This window comes from Ursus maritimus, unplaced genomic scaffold (genome assembly GCF_017311325.1).
Source record: "Ursus maritimus isolate PB19 unplaced genomic scaffold, ASM1731132v1 scaffold_23, whole genome shotgun sequence".
NCBI lineage: Eukaryota > Metazoa > Chordata > Mammalia > Carnivora > Ursidae > Ursus > Ursus maritimus.
Window position 1 is genome coordinate 46344428 of NW_024424786.1, and position 15160 is coordinate 46359587.

At 59.7% G+C, this 15160-nt stretch overlaps 1 protein-coding gene across 5 annotated transcripts in view; it reads left to right on the plus strand.

The window, feature by feature from the left end:
• MOB2 (MOB kinase activator 2) overlaps window positions 1-7155 on the plus strand; it is a 71244-nt gene extending 64089 nt beyond the window's left edge. For all 5 annotated transcript variants that reach the window (XM_040639676.1, XM_040639678.1, XM_040639677.1 and 2 more), the window contains exons 4-5: window positions 5292-5416; window positions 6121-7155. In XM_040639676.1, coding sequence (XP_040495610.1) covers window positions 5292-5416; window positions 6121-6431 — 436 coding nt within the window. In that variant the 3' untranslated portion in view covers window positions 6432-7155. The remainder of the gene's footprint in view (window positions 1-5291; window positions 5417-6120) is intronic.
• The last annotated feature ends 8005 nt before the right edge of the window (window positions 7156-15160 follow it).

The following is a 15160-nucleotide window of genomic DNA, read 5'->3' on the forward strand; positions in this document are numbered from 1 at the left end:
GTGCCTGTGGTAAAACTTCATTGATAAATTAGGTGCAGAGATCAGCAGTCAGAACTAGTAACACAGCGGGTTACAGCAGTATGCCGTCGTAAAAGTTATGTGAACGTGGTCTCTCTCTCAAGTCACCGAGATCTCTTATCGCACTGTACCCACTTTCTTCTTGTGATAGTGTGTGACCACGAAATGGCCACGTGGTGCGATGGAGGGAGGGGCCTGATGCGGGCGGCATGCGCGCCGTTAGCTCATTCTCAGCCACCGCCACCACTTCCGGAGGAGCAGCGTCTGCTTCTGGACGGCGGCTGACCACGAGGAATGACCAGGGAAGGGGAAACCACAGGTAAAGGGCCCCCCCCCCCGTGCGGGAGTGGATTTCTAACCCGAGCCAGCTGTACAGCCTTCACGAAATAGTTCACGTGCAGTGAGGTCTGTAGGTTAGAACAGCAATGAGAAGACAGCTGCAGTGGCTCCGTGGGTCCCAAACACCGAAGACCTCAGAGCACAGTAAACAACAGGGATGGAGAAGAGTGCATATTTACAAGAGTCAGTTGATCAAGAGGCATTGATCTCGGATGTGCACCGAGCAGCAGCTTTTACACAAAGTACATGCACGTGACTGAGAGAAACAGAAGTCACCTCAGAGTGGGAGACTTCAGCTCTCCTCTCTTGGAGGCAGACGGGACTGGTGGACAGCAAGTCAGCAAGGATACAGGACGGAATGGCCCTGTCGGCCAGCTGGGCTGGATGCATTTTACCCTCGGCAGCGAAGGACGTGTTCTTCTCAAGTGCACATGGAATGAATAATCACCAAAGGAGATCACATCCCGGCTCACAAAACAGCTCTTCACAAACTCGCAAGAATCCGAATCTGACCGTCGTGGGATTAAACTAGAATCAGTCACAGTAAGATAACAGGAAAATCCAGACACTTGGGAATGAGCACATTTCTAAATAATCCACGGGTCAGAGAGGAAGTCTCGGAGGGAATTAGAACTGTGTTAAACTGAGCACAAATGAAAACGCAGCGTACCTGAATTTGTGGGACACATCAGAGCTTTGAGGGAGTTTATAAGGCTGTGTTTAGTGTAGGAGAGGGATCTCAAATCAGGACCCTAAGCTTCCATATTAAGAAACTAAAAAAACAAAAAACAAACCCAAATTGAGCAGAACAAAAGAAATAATGGAGTAGAAATCACTGAAATTGATTTCTTTTTTTTTTTTTTTAAAGATTTTATTTATTTAACAGAGATAGAGACAGCCAGCGAGAGAGGGAACACAAGCAGGGGGAGTGGGAGAGGAAGAAGCAGGCTCATAGCAGAGGAGCCTGATGTGGGGCTCGATCCCATAACGCCGGGATCATGCCCTGAGCCGAAGGCAGATGCTTAACCGCTGTGCCACCCAGGCGCCCCTGAAACTGATTCCTGAAAACAGGAAAACCAATGAAACCAGAAACTGATTTCTTGAAAAGATCAATAAAATTGATAAGCCTTTTGCAGCATGAACCAAGAGAAAAGGTGCAGACTGTCAGTATAAGGAATGAAAGCGGTGTCACTATAAACTCAGCAGATACTAGGAGGATATTAAGGAAACATACCAAAAATCCCTACATACATAAATTGGACAGTTTAAACGGACCAGTTCCTTGGTAGGAACAGAATACCAAAGTTGACTGAGACGGGCAGTGCCGTACCGCAAGAAACCAGGAATAACTGGCGTCCACGGTGGAGAGCTGCAAGTGCCCCGTTACTGTGCACAGCGTGGTCGTGTGTGTAGAAAACCCGAGCAGTGTACGTTTGGAGCCTCCAACTCAGAGCACCGCACCATGTACAACAGCCCCCAGGCGACAACTGCTCAGTGATAAACCCCGGGGAAGCGCATCTGCGTCTGTGTGCCGCGAAGGGCGAGCGGCGGGAGAGCAGCCGCGGAGAGGCCCGCACCAGTGGGGGGCGCGTTGCCCTTGTGGGCGCCGAGCGCGAGCTCTCCCGGGTCCGTCTGCTCATTCCCTGCCCTCTCGGTCAGAAGCCCCGCAGAGTTTTTGCAGCTCGAGACAAGCTGACTCTGCGTGGATGGGCACAGTCCCTGGTACAGCTCCGGCAGTTTGAAGAAAGAACAGTGCAGCTGCGGAGTCCCGCCGCCCGATCGTAGTTACGGTAAAGCTGCCGCCGTCAGGACAGCGTGGGGCTGGCAGTGGACCAGACACACAGATCAGGGGAGCGGCAGGGGGCCTGGAAACAGACCCACACAAAGGTGGCCCTTTGATTTTTGACAAAGATGCAGGAAGGATAGTCTTCTGTCCTGGTGGTGGAAAAACCAGTCATCTGTGTGCAAAGAAAGAGGAAAGAAGTTCATTTTGACCAAAACCTTTATGCCAAAATTAACTCCAAATGGATCCTAAATTGTGAAACTGTAAGGCTTTTGGAAGAAGATGAGGAAATGACGACCTAGCACGAGGTGAGGAGCTCTTGGCCGTGGCACAAGGCACGCGCATTGGTGAGAGAGACTCAGTAAATCCGGCGTAATCGACAGCTACAACTTCTGCTTGAAGAAGGACGCTGTTAGGAGAGAGAAGAGACAAACCACAGGCTAATCACATCCCCAGGAGGGGACCAGCTCCCAGTGCATGTGAAGAACCCTCACAGCTCAGGTGTGTCTACAGCAGCTGGTCACCAGTGGGCCCGGGCCTGGACACCCAGGTCAGCAGAGAGGATCCAGGAGAGCAGACGAGCCCCTTGAGCAGCAGATGGGGACAGCATGCCCTGTGCTGGCCAGAACGTGGTGGCGGAACGATGCACAGGCCAGTCCGACGGTGGTTTGGTGGCCTCTTAAGGGCCCAGCGGTGCCGATCCTAGTGTTCACCTTAGACGAGTGAGAGCTCGTGCTCACAGAAACCTGCCCAGGAGCATTTATAACAGCCCGAGTCATAATTGCTCCAAAGTGGAAATGAGCCAGGTGTCTGCCAGCAGGCGAACGGCTGGGCGCAGTGGCCCTTCCACGCTGGAGGAGGAAGGGGCCGCGGCTGCACACTGAGACGTGGCTGGAGTCCGGAACCCGGCTCAGGACATCCTGTGGTGTTCCCCAGGGGCCATCCCTGGCGTGCCGGGGACTGACCGGCGGCTGGGGTGGGAGGTACCTGGCCATCTGGATGGGTGAAACGGTAGGCCTGCATGCCAGAACGGATCCTCTGTACTGTGTGATAATTTAAAAATGAAAACAAGAGGAACACTGAAAGCAGAGTGTCCCGTCTTTCTAACAGTTGGGGCAGTCCTCACTGTCCCTCAGGAGCTAGTCTCTCTGGGCCGCACGTTGTGGGGACACATGCCCCAGTTCCTAGTTGCAGTTCTGTTTTCTGACCCTCTGGCCCCTGTGGCCAGACGCATCAGCATCTGCACGCAGTGCCCTGGGACGGTGGAGCAGGTGTCTGACGCCCACCGGCCATTGGGCCTTGGCTCTGGACCTCACTGCAGACATGGGCCTCGCCTGGCCCCCAGAGACCGAGCTCCACTTCCGGCTCGGGGACCCCTTGGGCTCTCCAGAGTGACACAGAGAGGGGCTTTGTCTTCCTGTCCTCAGGTGATCTGACCTGACCTGTGCTGATGTCTGGGCGGGTGGGAGGAGGGTCAGGCAGAGCCACCTTGTGGTGGGGACGGAGTGCCCTGCTGGACTTTCACTTCCTGGGGACAAGCAGGGGGTTTGGCAAGCTTCTCAGGGCTTTGTCTAGAGTAGCTCCCTTGCCTGCTCACGTTCCTGGGTCTTGTGGGGCACCTGGCTCCGGGCTCTTGTGCAGCCTGGCTTCCCTGCGGGTGCGTGGCAGTGCCCAGCAGCAGCCCGAGAGCAGGTGCAGCAGGAAGGTCTGCCTTCCGCAAAGCCCCCTGATGCTCCAGTCATGCTCCTGACCTTCCATCTCCAAGTGGACGGGTGTGGTGCCGAGTGGCAGTCAGGTTGTGTCCCCTTATCCATGAAGGGCTGGCCTCCTCCTAGGGCCTGTCCATTAGTGTGGAGGCTGTGCTTTCCCGGTCAACCCCACACCCTGCCCTGGGGCAGAGCAGAGCGCCTGGTTCCTACTAGATAGAGGTAGGCTTGCTGGAGCAGAGGCAGTGATGGTGGAACTGTCCTGAGGTCACATGGCCAGGGTCAGTCTGGCCATGGGAAATGGGGACCCCCCACTGTCCTGAGGACAGGCCTGATAGGGTGGTAGGAGTGGGTTAGCCCTCGTGGCTCTCACCCAGGGGTACTTGGTACACTCAAGAAATCAGGGCAGGGTACTCTGAGCCAGCCTGGGGTCCCTGAGCAAGATGGGGTGTTGAGGTTTGGGGGAACCTAGTCTAAGCTGATTCTGAGGCCAAGTAGAGCCAGCTAAGTGAGGGGGTGTGGGGGGTACTGGACTGAGGGAGATATCTGTGTGAAGCCTGGTGCCTGAAGCCTGCCCATCATCTGGCTGGGGCAGGGGGCTGAGAGGGTTGGGGTCTAGGCCACTCAGTCACTCACAGGTGCAGCCCCACACCCACCTGCACCACATCCCTGAGCAGACTGAGGCCACCCTCCTCCCTCTCCCCCCCTTCACCCCCTGCCACCCACCCTCCGTGGCTCCGGGTCCAGCCCTTGGTGAGCTAGCCTGAAGGAGCAGAGCAGCCCTCCGGGAATACAGAGCAGAGGGTGGGGAGAGCAGGGTGGCTGCCAAGTGGATGCCCCCCAGGGGCTTGTGTTTGTTCTGGGGGGAGAAGTGCTGGGGCAGGGGCAGTCCACGCTCACATGAGCTGGGAGACTGGCACGCTGAGCAATCCCGGTGTCCCTGCCTGCAGGTGCTCCAGCTGTTCTCACTGAAGACTGGCCCCCTGCCCCACTAGGCCCGTGGAGGGCATGTGGCTCCTAGTGAGGGGAGCAGGGGTGTTCCCAAGGGTCACGCCCTAGCACACAAGTCACAGCAGTGCCCCTGGAAGAGGCGGGGAAGCAGCAAAGGGTGCCGTCCGTGCCTCTTTAAATCATACAAAACACGCGTCTCTCTAAAAGGGCAAAGCTTGCAGCCACGTGGTAGAGAAAATAAACATGCCTTCTCTTGACTTTTGTGCATGCGTGTTCAGACGGCGTGCTCCGTCCTGGATGTTGTTCTGAATCGGTGCAGGCAGACCCCTTGGGAGATGCAGCTGAGGGTCTCCAGGTGGTGGGAAGCAGTGTGTCTGCCCCTGGGGGCTCTGGGAGGGGAAGCCTGGACACTTGCCACACCTCCACCCCTGGTGGCCAGGAGTGGGACCTGGGTGTCTGCGGAGTCACCGTGACCGGCCTCTCTATCCCCACAGACAGTACTACTGGTACGATGAACGGGGGAAGAAGGTCAAGTGCACTGCTCCCCAGTACGTCGATTTTGTCATGAGCTCCGTGCAGAAGCTGGTGACTGACGAGGATGTGTTCCCCACAAAATATGGTACGTCTCTGCCCTGCTGCACTCCTCCTTACTGGGCAGCTGTGGCTGCCTATGGGAAGGGGCCAGACCTGTGGGACAGGGACAGCTGTGTGACCTGGACTGTAAAGCCAGGCAGGTGCGCTCTGGCAGGGGTCAGCCTAGCAACCCCAGGCTCTGGGACCTGGAGCCTCTGCCACCCCGCTCCGCCCCCTGTACCGTGGGGCTGCTGCAGTCCATCTCATTGGGGGCCTGACAGCCAGCAAGCAGTAGCCACCCTGCATCCTGACCTGGCGGGTGGGGGGGGGGCTCCAGGCCAATACAGAGCTCACAGGGGGCGGCACTTGGCCGGCGGGAGGTACTCGTACACCTTGGTTCCCGTCCTTCTCTGTGGCCCAGGCCATGTAGAGGCCCAAGAGCATGCGTCAGGGAAGCACATGGGACCCGGGGCCAAGTCTACGCTTTGGGTGGCCAGTGGCAGGGTCACGGGCCCCTTGACGCAGAGGCAGCCAGCATAGATCAGCAAGCACCCAGCTCTCGGGGCCAGGCCAAGGGTGACAGGCCACTCGGGTGCCTGCCAGTGGGCTGCTCAGTGGGAAGGCCATGGCAGGTAGGAACCCTCCAGGCTAGTCCTGCAGATCATCTCCTTCCCGATGGTGGGTGCCCGGGGTCGGAGGGGTTGGTGGACGGAGCGGAGTGCGGGCTGACGCTGTGGGCTCTCTCCCCAGGCAGAGAATTCCCCAGCTCCTTTGAGTCTCTGGTGAAGAAGATCTGCAAGTACTTGTTCCACGTGCTGGCGCACATCTACTGGTCCCACTTCAAGGAGACCCTGGCCCTTGAGCTACATGGACACTTGAACACGCTCTATGTCCACTTCATCCTCTTCGCCAGGGAGTTCAACTTGCTCGACCCCAAAGAGACCGCCGTCATGGACGACCTCACGGAGGTGCTGTGCAGCGGCGGGGGCCGCGGCGGGGGCGGGGGTGATGGGGCCAGCGGTGGGGGCGCAGGGGCACAGAACCACGGGAAGGAGAGGTGAGCCCCTGGCTGGACAGGCGCGCACATGTGCAGAGAGACGGTGGTGCGTGTGTGCGCACACGCACCGGGCACGCTCGGCGGGAGGCCTGAGAGGTTGCCGCTGCCCCCCACCCGGCCCGGCGCACTGAGTGTGGGCTCCCCAGACGCTGGCGGGCCGCGCGTCAGACTGGCTCCCTGCCGGGGTTTTCCTGTTGGATGGATGAGTGCCGCTTGTCAAGAAGGACCTTTGGATTTCATTCATTCGCTCAACAAACGTTTATGGGACTGCCGGTCTGAGTTTCCTTCTCTTGTGGGGCTTTCCTTTCCTTGGTCTTCCGTGTGGCCCCCGCCCCTGCCTTCCCCTCCCCGGGGGCTCTGCTGTTTTGAGAGAAATACACCAGTGAGAGCTGGGGCTCCTTCCAGGAGGGACTTGGGCTCGCTATGTTAGAGATTCCTCCCCACTCCCCCTCAGACCTTCCTCTCCTGGCCTTGCTTGGATCTTGGCTGTCGGTGGCTCAGAGTGGGTAGGGTGGGGGTGGCCAGGGGTGCCTCATAGGGGCCCTGACCCTGTGACTGTGTTCCCCTCTCTCTTGCCCCACTGCCCACGAGGGCCCCTGGACTAGCTGGGCCTAGGACCGAGGTGCCTGGGCGGGTGGCCTGTTTGGAGACGCGGCTGTTGGCAGAAGGCTGGGTGTCCCCGTTCAGCTCACCTGTTCGGTCGTAATAAAAAGAATTCTCTCAGGTCAGCGCCTGTGTGTATCCTCGGCATCTTGGTGACCCGTGCTGAGGGCGCCAGGGCTGGTGAGAGACTGAGGGTGGCCTGGCCATGCAGCTGGGACTGTGGCCTGCCTCCTGAGGACATGGAGGGCAGACATCAGAATTGTTTCAGTGTGACTTTAATGTGCACCCTTCTAGAAGGTTCCACCCATATTGTCTGCTGAACTCACTCATGCTCTGAACCCCTGGGCAATCCTACCTGCTCTGCCAGAAGGCTCTTGGACCCTGCTGTACCCCTTGGGGCCTGCTGCCGTCTCACTGGAGTGCATACCTCTGTTCCTATCTGTTCAGGAGCTCTGGGTAGTAGGGAAGCCTCCTCCCCTTTGTCCCCCAATCACTGGACACATCCGCAGCATCCAGGATGCACCTGTCACCGGGTGGGAGACCTTGCCCTCCCCTTAGCCCTGACCTCTCCCACTGAGGCCAGCAGATGTTAACTCCCAGAGGGGTGGGCTCCTCTGACCCATGCGTAGCCCCACTACCCCACTGCTTCCCAAAACCCTGCAGCTGGCTCTGTGACTAGTTGGGAGGTCATAGCCCCTCCTGAGCAAGGTCTGGCCCCGGCGCCACCTTTAGGTCACCCCTATCCCGGTCATGCTCTCTTCCCTCTGCTGCCTGGGCCTCACTGTGACCTCCGCCTGCTGGGCTGTGTGAGCCCCAGCCCCTCCCCCTGCCTCACCTGCAGGTCTTTCCCCTTCTCTAGGCATGCACGCCCTAAGTAGAGGCCTCAGGAACTTAAGCACAGGGCTGGGTGTGGGAACCAAAGGTAGGGGTCTTCCTTGGCCTGAGGCGCCAGGGAGCACCTTGTGGGGGGAGGTAGAGGGCCAGGGCCTGGCTCCACTGGCCTTTCGGGCCAGAGTCCCAGGCTGGGGGTGGGGAGCAGGCCAGGCAATACCTGTGTCCAGTGTGTCTCTAGGAGTGGTGTCTGGCTGCTGTGTGTAGGCCTGGGGTGGGAAGGTGGCAAGGCTGGGCCTGAGAGCAGTTGGGGCTCTGTGCCTGGCCAGGGAGGGCACTGCTGGTGCCAAGAGGACAGGGATTTCTAGCTCAAGCTGCTTGATGGAGTCTGAGATACAGTGTGCACGCGTGTGTGTGCGCGTGTGTGCGTATGCATGACCTCTGTATCTGCAGAAAGGTGTCAGGGACGCACGTAGTCATGTTTCTCTGACTCAGAAAGGAGTTGTGGAATCCCTAGGTACAGGGGGTCGTGGGTACAGCACTGGTCACCGGGCCATGAGAGTCTCCCAGGATGAGGGCAGCCTGCACGCCTCCGAGGGCAAGGGCGATGCCCTGTGCTCTCCGCCCCAGCTGGCTCGCGGCTACAAGAGCCAGAGCATCTTTTGGGCCACGGGGAGGCCTTCTGGCCTCTGCCGCAGTGTCTGGGCCCGCACGGTGAGGTGGCTGCGTGTGGCGCTCCTGGGTCCTGCTGGCAGCTGGGCTCGTTGCTGAGACTCCGCTTCCGGTGAGCACAATCAGTGGTGTCTCAGCTCCCCGCAGCCCCCCACGCCACCTAGTTGTTCGCTCTGTCCCGGCAGCCGAGACACAGCACAGGGTCCTTGTCTGCAGAGGAGGGTGGTGTGAGAAAGACCTGGCCACCACAGGTGGGAAAGGGCCGTGAGTCGGGGGTGCCACACCTTGAGAAGCTGGAAGAAGAAGGAAATGTTTTTCCCCCCCGCTCGAGCCTCAAGAAGAACCAGGCCTGCCGACACCTGGATTGGAGCCCAGTGAGATCTTTCGGACTTCGGACTTCTAGAACTGTGAGATCAGCCACTACCTTTGTGCTGACCTTCCATAGCGGCGACAGGAAACGAATGCAGACTGTGTTCCCGGGGGTGGGGTGCCACTGCAACCAACGCCTACAAACGTGGCCGTGGCGTTGGCCTGAGGCAGGGCAGAGGCTGGAAGAATTCTGAGGGGCACGGTAGAAAAAGCCCAGGTTTTCTGAAGCAGATGACCGGTCAGAGGAGGTGTGGGTGCTCATGCCGCAGCTACCAAAGACTCGCTCAGGAATGAGGGGCAGCGCAGAGGGGTCCTGGCGGAGTCACCGTGGGGAGCGCCTGAAACCGTCACGGGCACCTGCCCGCAGAAGCAGGAATGTGACGGGCGCTGCTGGGGAGGTGCAGGGAAGTGACGACCGTGTCCGTGGGCGCAGAGGGAAGGGGACCCTTGACATGCAGTGTCACGTTGCAGAAAGCCCCGCTGAGTTCTGCCCCACAGTTCTCGGAGGGCAGGACTCGGGAGCCATCCGCTGGGGTATTTAGCCGAGAAGATTGCCAAGCACAGTGTGGACCGGGCAGCCAGGTTTCTTGCTGCTCATAGTGGGAGGGGGAAGCCCACTGAAGGCAGAGCTCTTGAACAAAAAGGGACCGGGCACGTGGCGACTTGGGAGCTTCTTAGCCAAGTGGCAGAAGACACTAAAACCAGGAGGTTCACTGTCAGAAAAAGTGTCCTAGAGAACAAGTCGAGGCCGTAACTGCACAGCCTTTTGCTAATACCTCAGAACCTGGGCAGGCTTGGAAGGTTCAGTCGCACAGAGGGCACTTTGAAGAGACCATGTGTGTGGCTAGCACACACCCCCTGCATCTCCGCAAAAGCTGACCCAGAAAAGATGACTTCCTCGTATGGACCTGCAGGCGCGTCTGGTCTGACGGAGCAGATCCCCATGACACACACAGGAGACGCGCACCGTCCTTGGGAGTCTCACACCGTCAGAAACCCTGCCAGCTGGGACCGAAGGGCACGGAGGGAGGGTGAAGTGCAAGGCTGTCGGACGCCCAGCCCCCCGTGGGCAGGAAGCTGGTGAACCGTCGGCTGCAAACGGGCACTGCCTTTCTTTAGAAGAAAGCACGGCCTGGAGGGAGAGCCTGGAGCCACGTGGTTCTTCCCAGGCCTGGACGGCACCTCATGGAGTAGGCCTGGCTGGACTTTGAAGTTGCTTGGGACCGGTGATGCCCACCTCCTTCCCTTGTCTCCCTTATGGGATGGGAATGTCTGTAACCTCTGCGTTCTGGAAGCAGGTAGCACTTCTGGTTTCAAAGGGAAGGATTTTGCAGTAGGATGGACATACTCGAAGTCTCACCCATACCCGATTTAGGTGACTTAGGTGATATTTGGGGCTTGGCTTGATGCTGCTGAGAGTTTGGGGGACCCGGGTTGGAGTGAGTGTGTTTTCCATGCAAGGTGGGTGTGGGACTTGCTAGAGGGCAGTCTGCACGGGCCAGAACAGTGCCCCCTCCGAATGTCCACGCCCTAGTCCCCAGAATCCGTGAGCGCAGCACCTTACACAGCAGAGGGGAGTTGAAGTTGCAGGTGGAATTAAGTGGCTAATCAGTGTATTTTGAAATGCAGAGATTATCTGGGCCAGTATAATCACAAGAGTCCTTAAAACTGGAGGAGGGGGCAGAAGAAGGAACCAGAGAACCGGCAGGCAGCAAGGACTCAGCCTGATGTCCCTGGCTGTGGGGATGCGGGAGGGCCCCGTGCCCAGGAGCACGGCTGCCTCTGGAAGCTGGGAGGGGCCGGGAGATGGATTCTCCCCAGAACCTCCCGAAGGAGCTAACCCTGCCAACACGGTGATCTTAGCCCCGCGCGACCCGGGGCTTGACCTGCAGAACGTAACGGTAACGCGTTTTACGTCTGTGCTCATTGGTTAGAGCAGTTTAGGAAAAGAGCACGTCTTGAAGATGAGCCGCAGAGCTCTTGTGGGGTCATTCTGGGGGCACAGGGATGTGACCCATGAAGACACGTAGCCCGGGGCCTGACACCAAGGAGGAGTTGGACAGACGCACAGCACCTGTGCTTGTAACCAGCAGCCCGGACTCTGCCGTCCTGCCGGAGCCCCCAGGCTGGCATGCTCCCTCCCGTGCCTCCATCCGTCCCAGCTGCCTTTCTCCTCCAGCCCGCATCACTGCGCAGAGGCTCTTCCTGTCACCGGCCGTCTCCTCTGCTCCCTGCTAACCTCCACCCCTTGATGAATCACACTCTTGATGGTGGGGAGTGGGCTGGATGGAGGAGGGGGAAGAATGAATGGGGAGAAGCAGCCAGGGGAGGGGGCCCTGGACTTGGCAATTCCCACCCTGGTGGCCTGGGGTGAGGGCAGAGGGGAGTGGGCACTAAGCCATAGAGAGGGGGAGGGCAGGATGGGGAGGCAGAACCACCAGTGAGGGCAGGCCACCTCTGGTGCTGCGCTCCCTGGCGAGGGAGATGCGTGAGCCGGGGGTGCTGTGGCACCCCTCCCTGAAGCTGGCCTCATGCGCCCGCAGCTGCTCCGCCTCCACTGAGGAGCTCATGGGGCCCGCCGTCAGCCGAGAACACAGACGGGGTCTGGGGCCGGCTTGCTGCAGAGCAGAGCACACGCCCGTCCCGTGCGTCTCCACCCTGCCTCTGCTGCTGGCCGGCACTCAACACCCCGAGGACAGGCACGCATCAGATTCCCTTCCTCCACCTCCCTTCCGCCGGGACTCTGGTAGGTGCGCAGCCGCTGATTTGTTCACCAGTACCCGGCCGGTAATGGCCGGCACCCAGAATGTGCCAGTGCCCGAGAACGCGTCTGTCCGGAGAGGCCATCCTCTCACCGGGTGCTAGACCCACCAGCACATGGTTTTCCATTTCTACCTGACAGAAATAGCAGGAGGACCGTTAGGCTCATTGCTCAGTGTGAAGTGCTCAGGACAGTGTCTGTTACGTAGTTCTTAGGGATTGGTTTTTATTTTATACATATTTTATATTAGTAGATCTTAATACCAACATCTGTTTGTTTCAGTCAAGAGAGAGTGTGGTGTCAGAAGTGGGATTGCAGGGCGTGGCCTTCCTNNNNCTGAAGGGCTGTGGTGGCTGGCAGGTCTGTGGAGTGTACCGTGACACCCTTTGGGGATCCCACCATGTGGCCCTTAGGCTGACATGTTGCCAGTGTTTATAGAGGCCGCGTAGAGGAAGATGAGGTGTGTGTGTCAGTGGCTCTCGGCACAACAGGTGCAGAACCACTGGTCAAGGAGACCTCTCCCATGGCCAGCAGCCCGGGACCCCTGTGCGCTGTGACCACGCCTCGCTGAATCATAGCAACCAAATACCCTCCTCCAGCCTGGTTTTAAGCGGAAGCTAACGGGACACCATGCAGTTCGGTGACTGCGGTGGAGCCTGTCCCCTGCACGCCTCTGAAATACCTTCTGGGTGGCCACCTCTCTCAAAGGCAGAGTGTTCTGCAGCTGGTCCAGGAAGAGCCCACCCAGTCCCACGTCCCAGATGGTCATGTCCTGGGCCGTGAGCAGAGCTGGAGGCGGCTGCCATTCGTGCAGAGCCACCAAGATTTGAGCGAGTCTGAACAGCACTGTCCTCCAGCAAGATGGCACAGGAGGTGAGAGCGTGGACTCCAGCGCAGTCTGCCCACCAGGGGACACGTGGTCACGTCGGGAGTAGTTCTGTCACCAGGGTTGGGGGTCGGCTATGGGCACCTGCTGTGGCAGTGGGGGGACGGGACCAGAGGTGATGCTGACACTCTATGTAGAGTGCAGGTCGGCCCCCGCCACAGAGAGCCACGCAGCCTCACACGTCAGTGCTGCGGTGGCAGAACCTGGCTCTGGAGAGACAGCTGGGCGCCCTCAGGCCCTGCTGCCATGCCCAGTGGCCACGCTCTGCCTGATCTCACATAGGGGGTGAGAGTGCCTGCATGGGAGGCCTGGGAGCGCTCCTCGCCCATCCTCAAGGCTGTGTGGTAGGTGGGCTCCCAGGTGCTCCCGTATGACAGGAGGCCGGGCAGCCCTGGGGCTCGTGGGGTCTAGACTCATCCTTTATGCTGCAGCAGCGGAGGCGTGGCTGGCCAGTGCGTGGTTGTGGTGCCTGTGTGGCTGGCAGGCGTGGTGGGCACGGCTGGGACCATTCCCCTCTGTGGAAGAGGCCAGCCCAAATTCTCCAGGGGCTGCCCGCCAGCCTTGGCCCATCACTTCCAGGGCTGGGTAATGGCGCCCCATCCATCTCTTACCAAGGAGCAGAAAGAAGGTTCATTCTCCAGATGCCAGGGTGGGACCCCACGAGGTCTGGGGTTGGCAGCAGAGCTGCAGTGGCCAGGCAGGGTGATGCTCTGTGTCGGCCTCAGGTGGCGCCTCACTGTGCCCCTCCCCGGGGGCCTCCCCTGCCCCCAGCCCGGCATGTGATCCCTGCTCAGTCTGGGGGCAGACCCCTGACCCTGCACAGGGGTCTGTCCTCTTCATCTGAGGCAGAAGGTGGTGTCAAGTGTCATCCACACCCGGCAGAGCCCAGAGGAGTGCGTGTTGAGGACAAGAGGTGGTCCCGCTTGTCCCACTTCCCGGCCCCACCCACCTGGACGGAGACTGGTGTCGGGTATTTTTACTGAAGGAATTTATTGTTCGAGAACTAAGGTTGCTCACAGTTATTTGACAAGGGATACACTGGGTGGGGCTTGTTCGTTTCCGTGACGTCTGCGTGTGTCCCAAGTACAAAAGAGGAAGGCTGACAAGAGGTATTGCTTTCGGTGTCTTCTGTCTCTGGAGAAGCCCCTCCCGCTTGTACCGCGTGGCTTATGCTGTTATAAGTGTTTAATTGTTTATGTATTGAAATCCCAGCCTGTGGTGGGGGGGGTCAATGTAACAGAAGCATTAAAAGCTGTCCACGATGGGAGGGAGGCAGGGTGGGGAGGGAGGTGGAAGAGACACCAAAAGCAAAGTGGACTCGTTACAGCGAAGGCATGCAATCAAAACCTGCCGTCCTGGCCCGGTGCCGGCCCGGTGCCTCCCGAGGGCAGCCAGGCGCCGGGACGCTCGCAACACACGGGGTCTGTGCCAGCCTGGAGGGACCGGGCCCACCAACACAAACAAGCAGAAGCTGGGGACAGGGATGGAGTGAGGAGGCCGCATCCCTCAACCTCGCTGTGCACAGAGAACACACACTGCGGAGGACGCCGCCAACTTTTTCCTTTTTCCATTTTTTTTAAAACTTTTTGTCATTTTCGTAAAAAACCCTGCGGTGCCTCTGCTGTCCTGTGTGTGGGAGCCAGCTCAGGGCCTTCCCCCACTCTCAGACACAAAACCAAGATGGTCCCCAGCCTGGGCCCGACGGGGGGACCCTGGGCAGTGCCATCCTGCTCGGAGACTGCGCCCTGCCCCCCGCCCCCACGGGACTGGAGTCGCTTCTACACAGTAACGGGACAGAACATGGGACAGAGCGAACCGCACCGTTCTTTAAATATATATATGTGTATGTATATAGAAAGAACCGAACACAAAACCTAGCCCTGCCCCAGCGGCTCCCCCCACCCCCACAACCCTTTTCCAAAAACAACCAAGAAAAAAAAGTTTATAAAAATATCTTGCAGGAATTCTTTAAAGTTTACAGTAGCTTGCCGGCGCTGCATCCGCCGGCCTGCCCCGCCGCCCCCCCCCCACCCCCCCCCACGGCGCTCTGACGGCTCCATCCTCCGGGCGCCTCGGGCCCCAGACCCCACCCTGCCCAAGACACACAGACAGACGGCAGGAGGACGCTGCTGCTGCCCCTTCCCTGAACAGAGAAGCAAAGAAACTCATAAGTTAAAAGAGCAAATAAATAATACTGATCTCGGCCAGCCCTGGCGCAGGCAGGCGGCTCCGGGGCCTCCAGGGTCAGTGTTCCCCGGGCCGGGAAGGGTCGCCATGCGCGGGAGCACGCGGCAGCCCCAGGCGAGCGGGGGGCGGGGGGCGGACGCGAGCGAGCGGCGGGAGGGGCGGCTGCAGGGCGGAGCCGTGTCGGGGGGCGGCTGCGGGCAGGCTGGCCGGCAGGCCGACTCGGCTGCTCCGCCCGCCGCGGCTGTGCCCCGGACGCCGGCCTGGCCGGGCTGGGCCTGCCGCGCGGTGGTCCCCGCGAGTCCGGAGCCGAGCCCGGGCGGAGCCGCCACGGGGAGCGGCGCGCGGGTGGGCGGGGCCTCGCCGCGGGCGGGCGGGGCGGCGCGCGGGTGGGCGGGGCCTCGCCGCGGGCGGGCGGCGGCAGCAG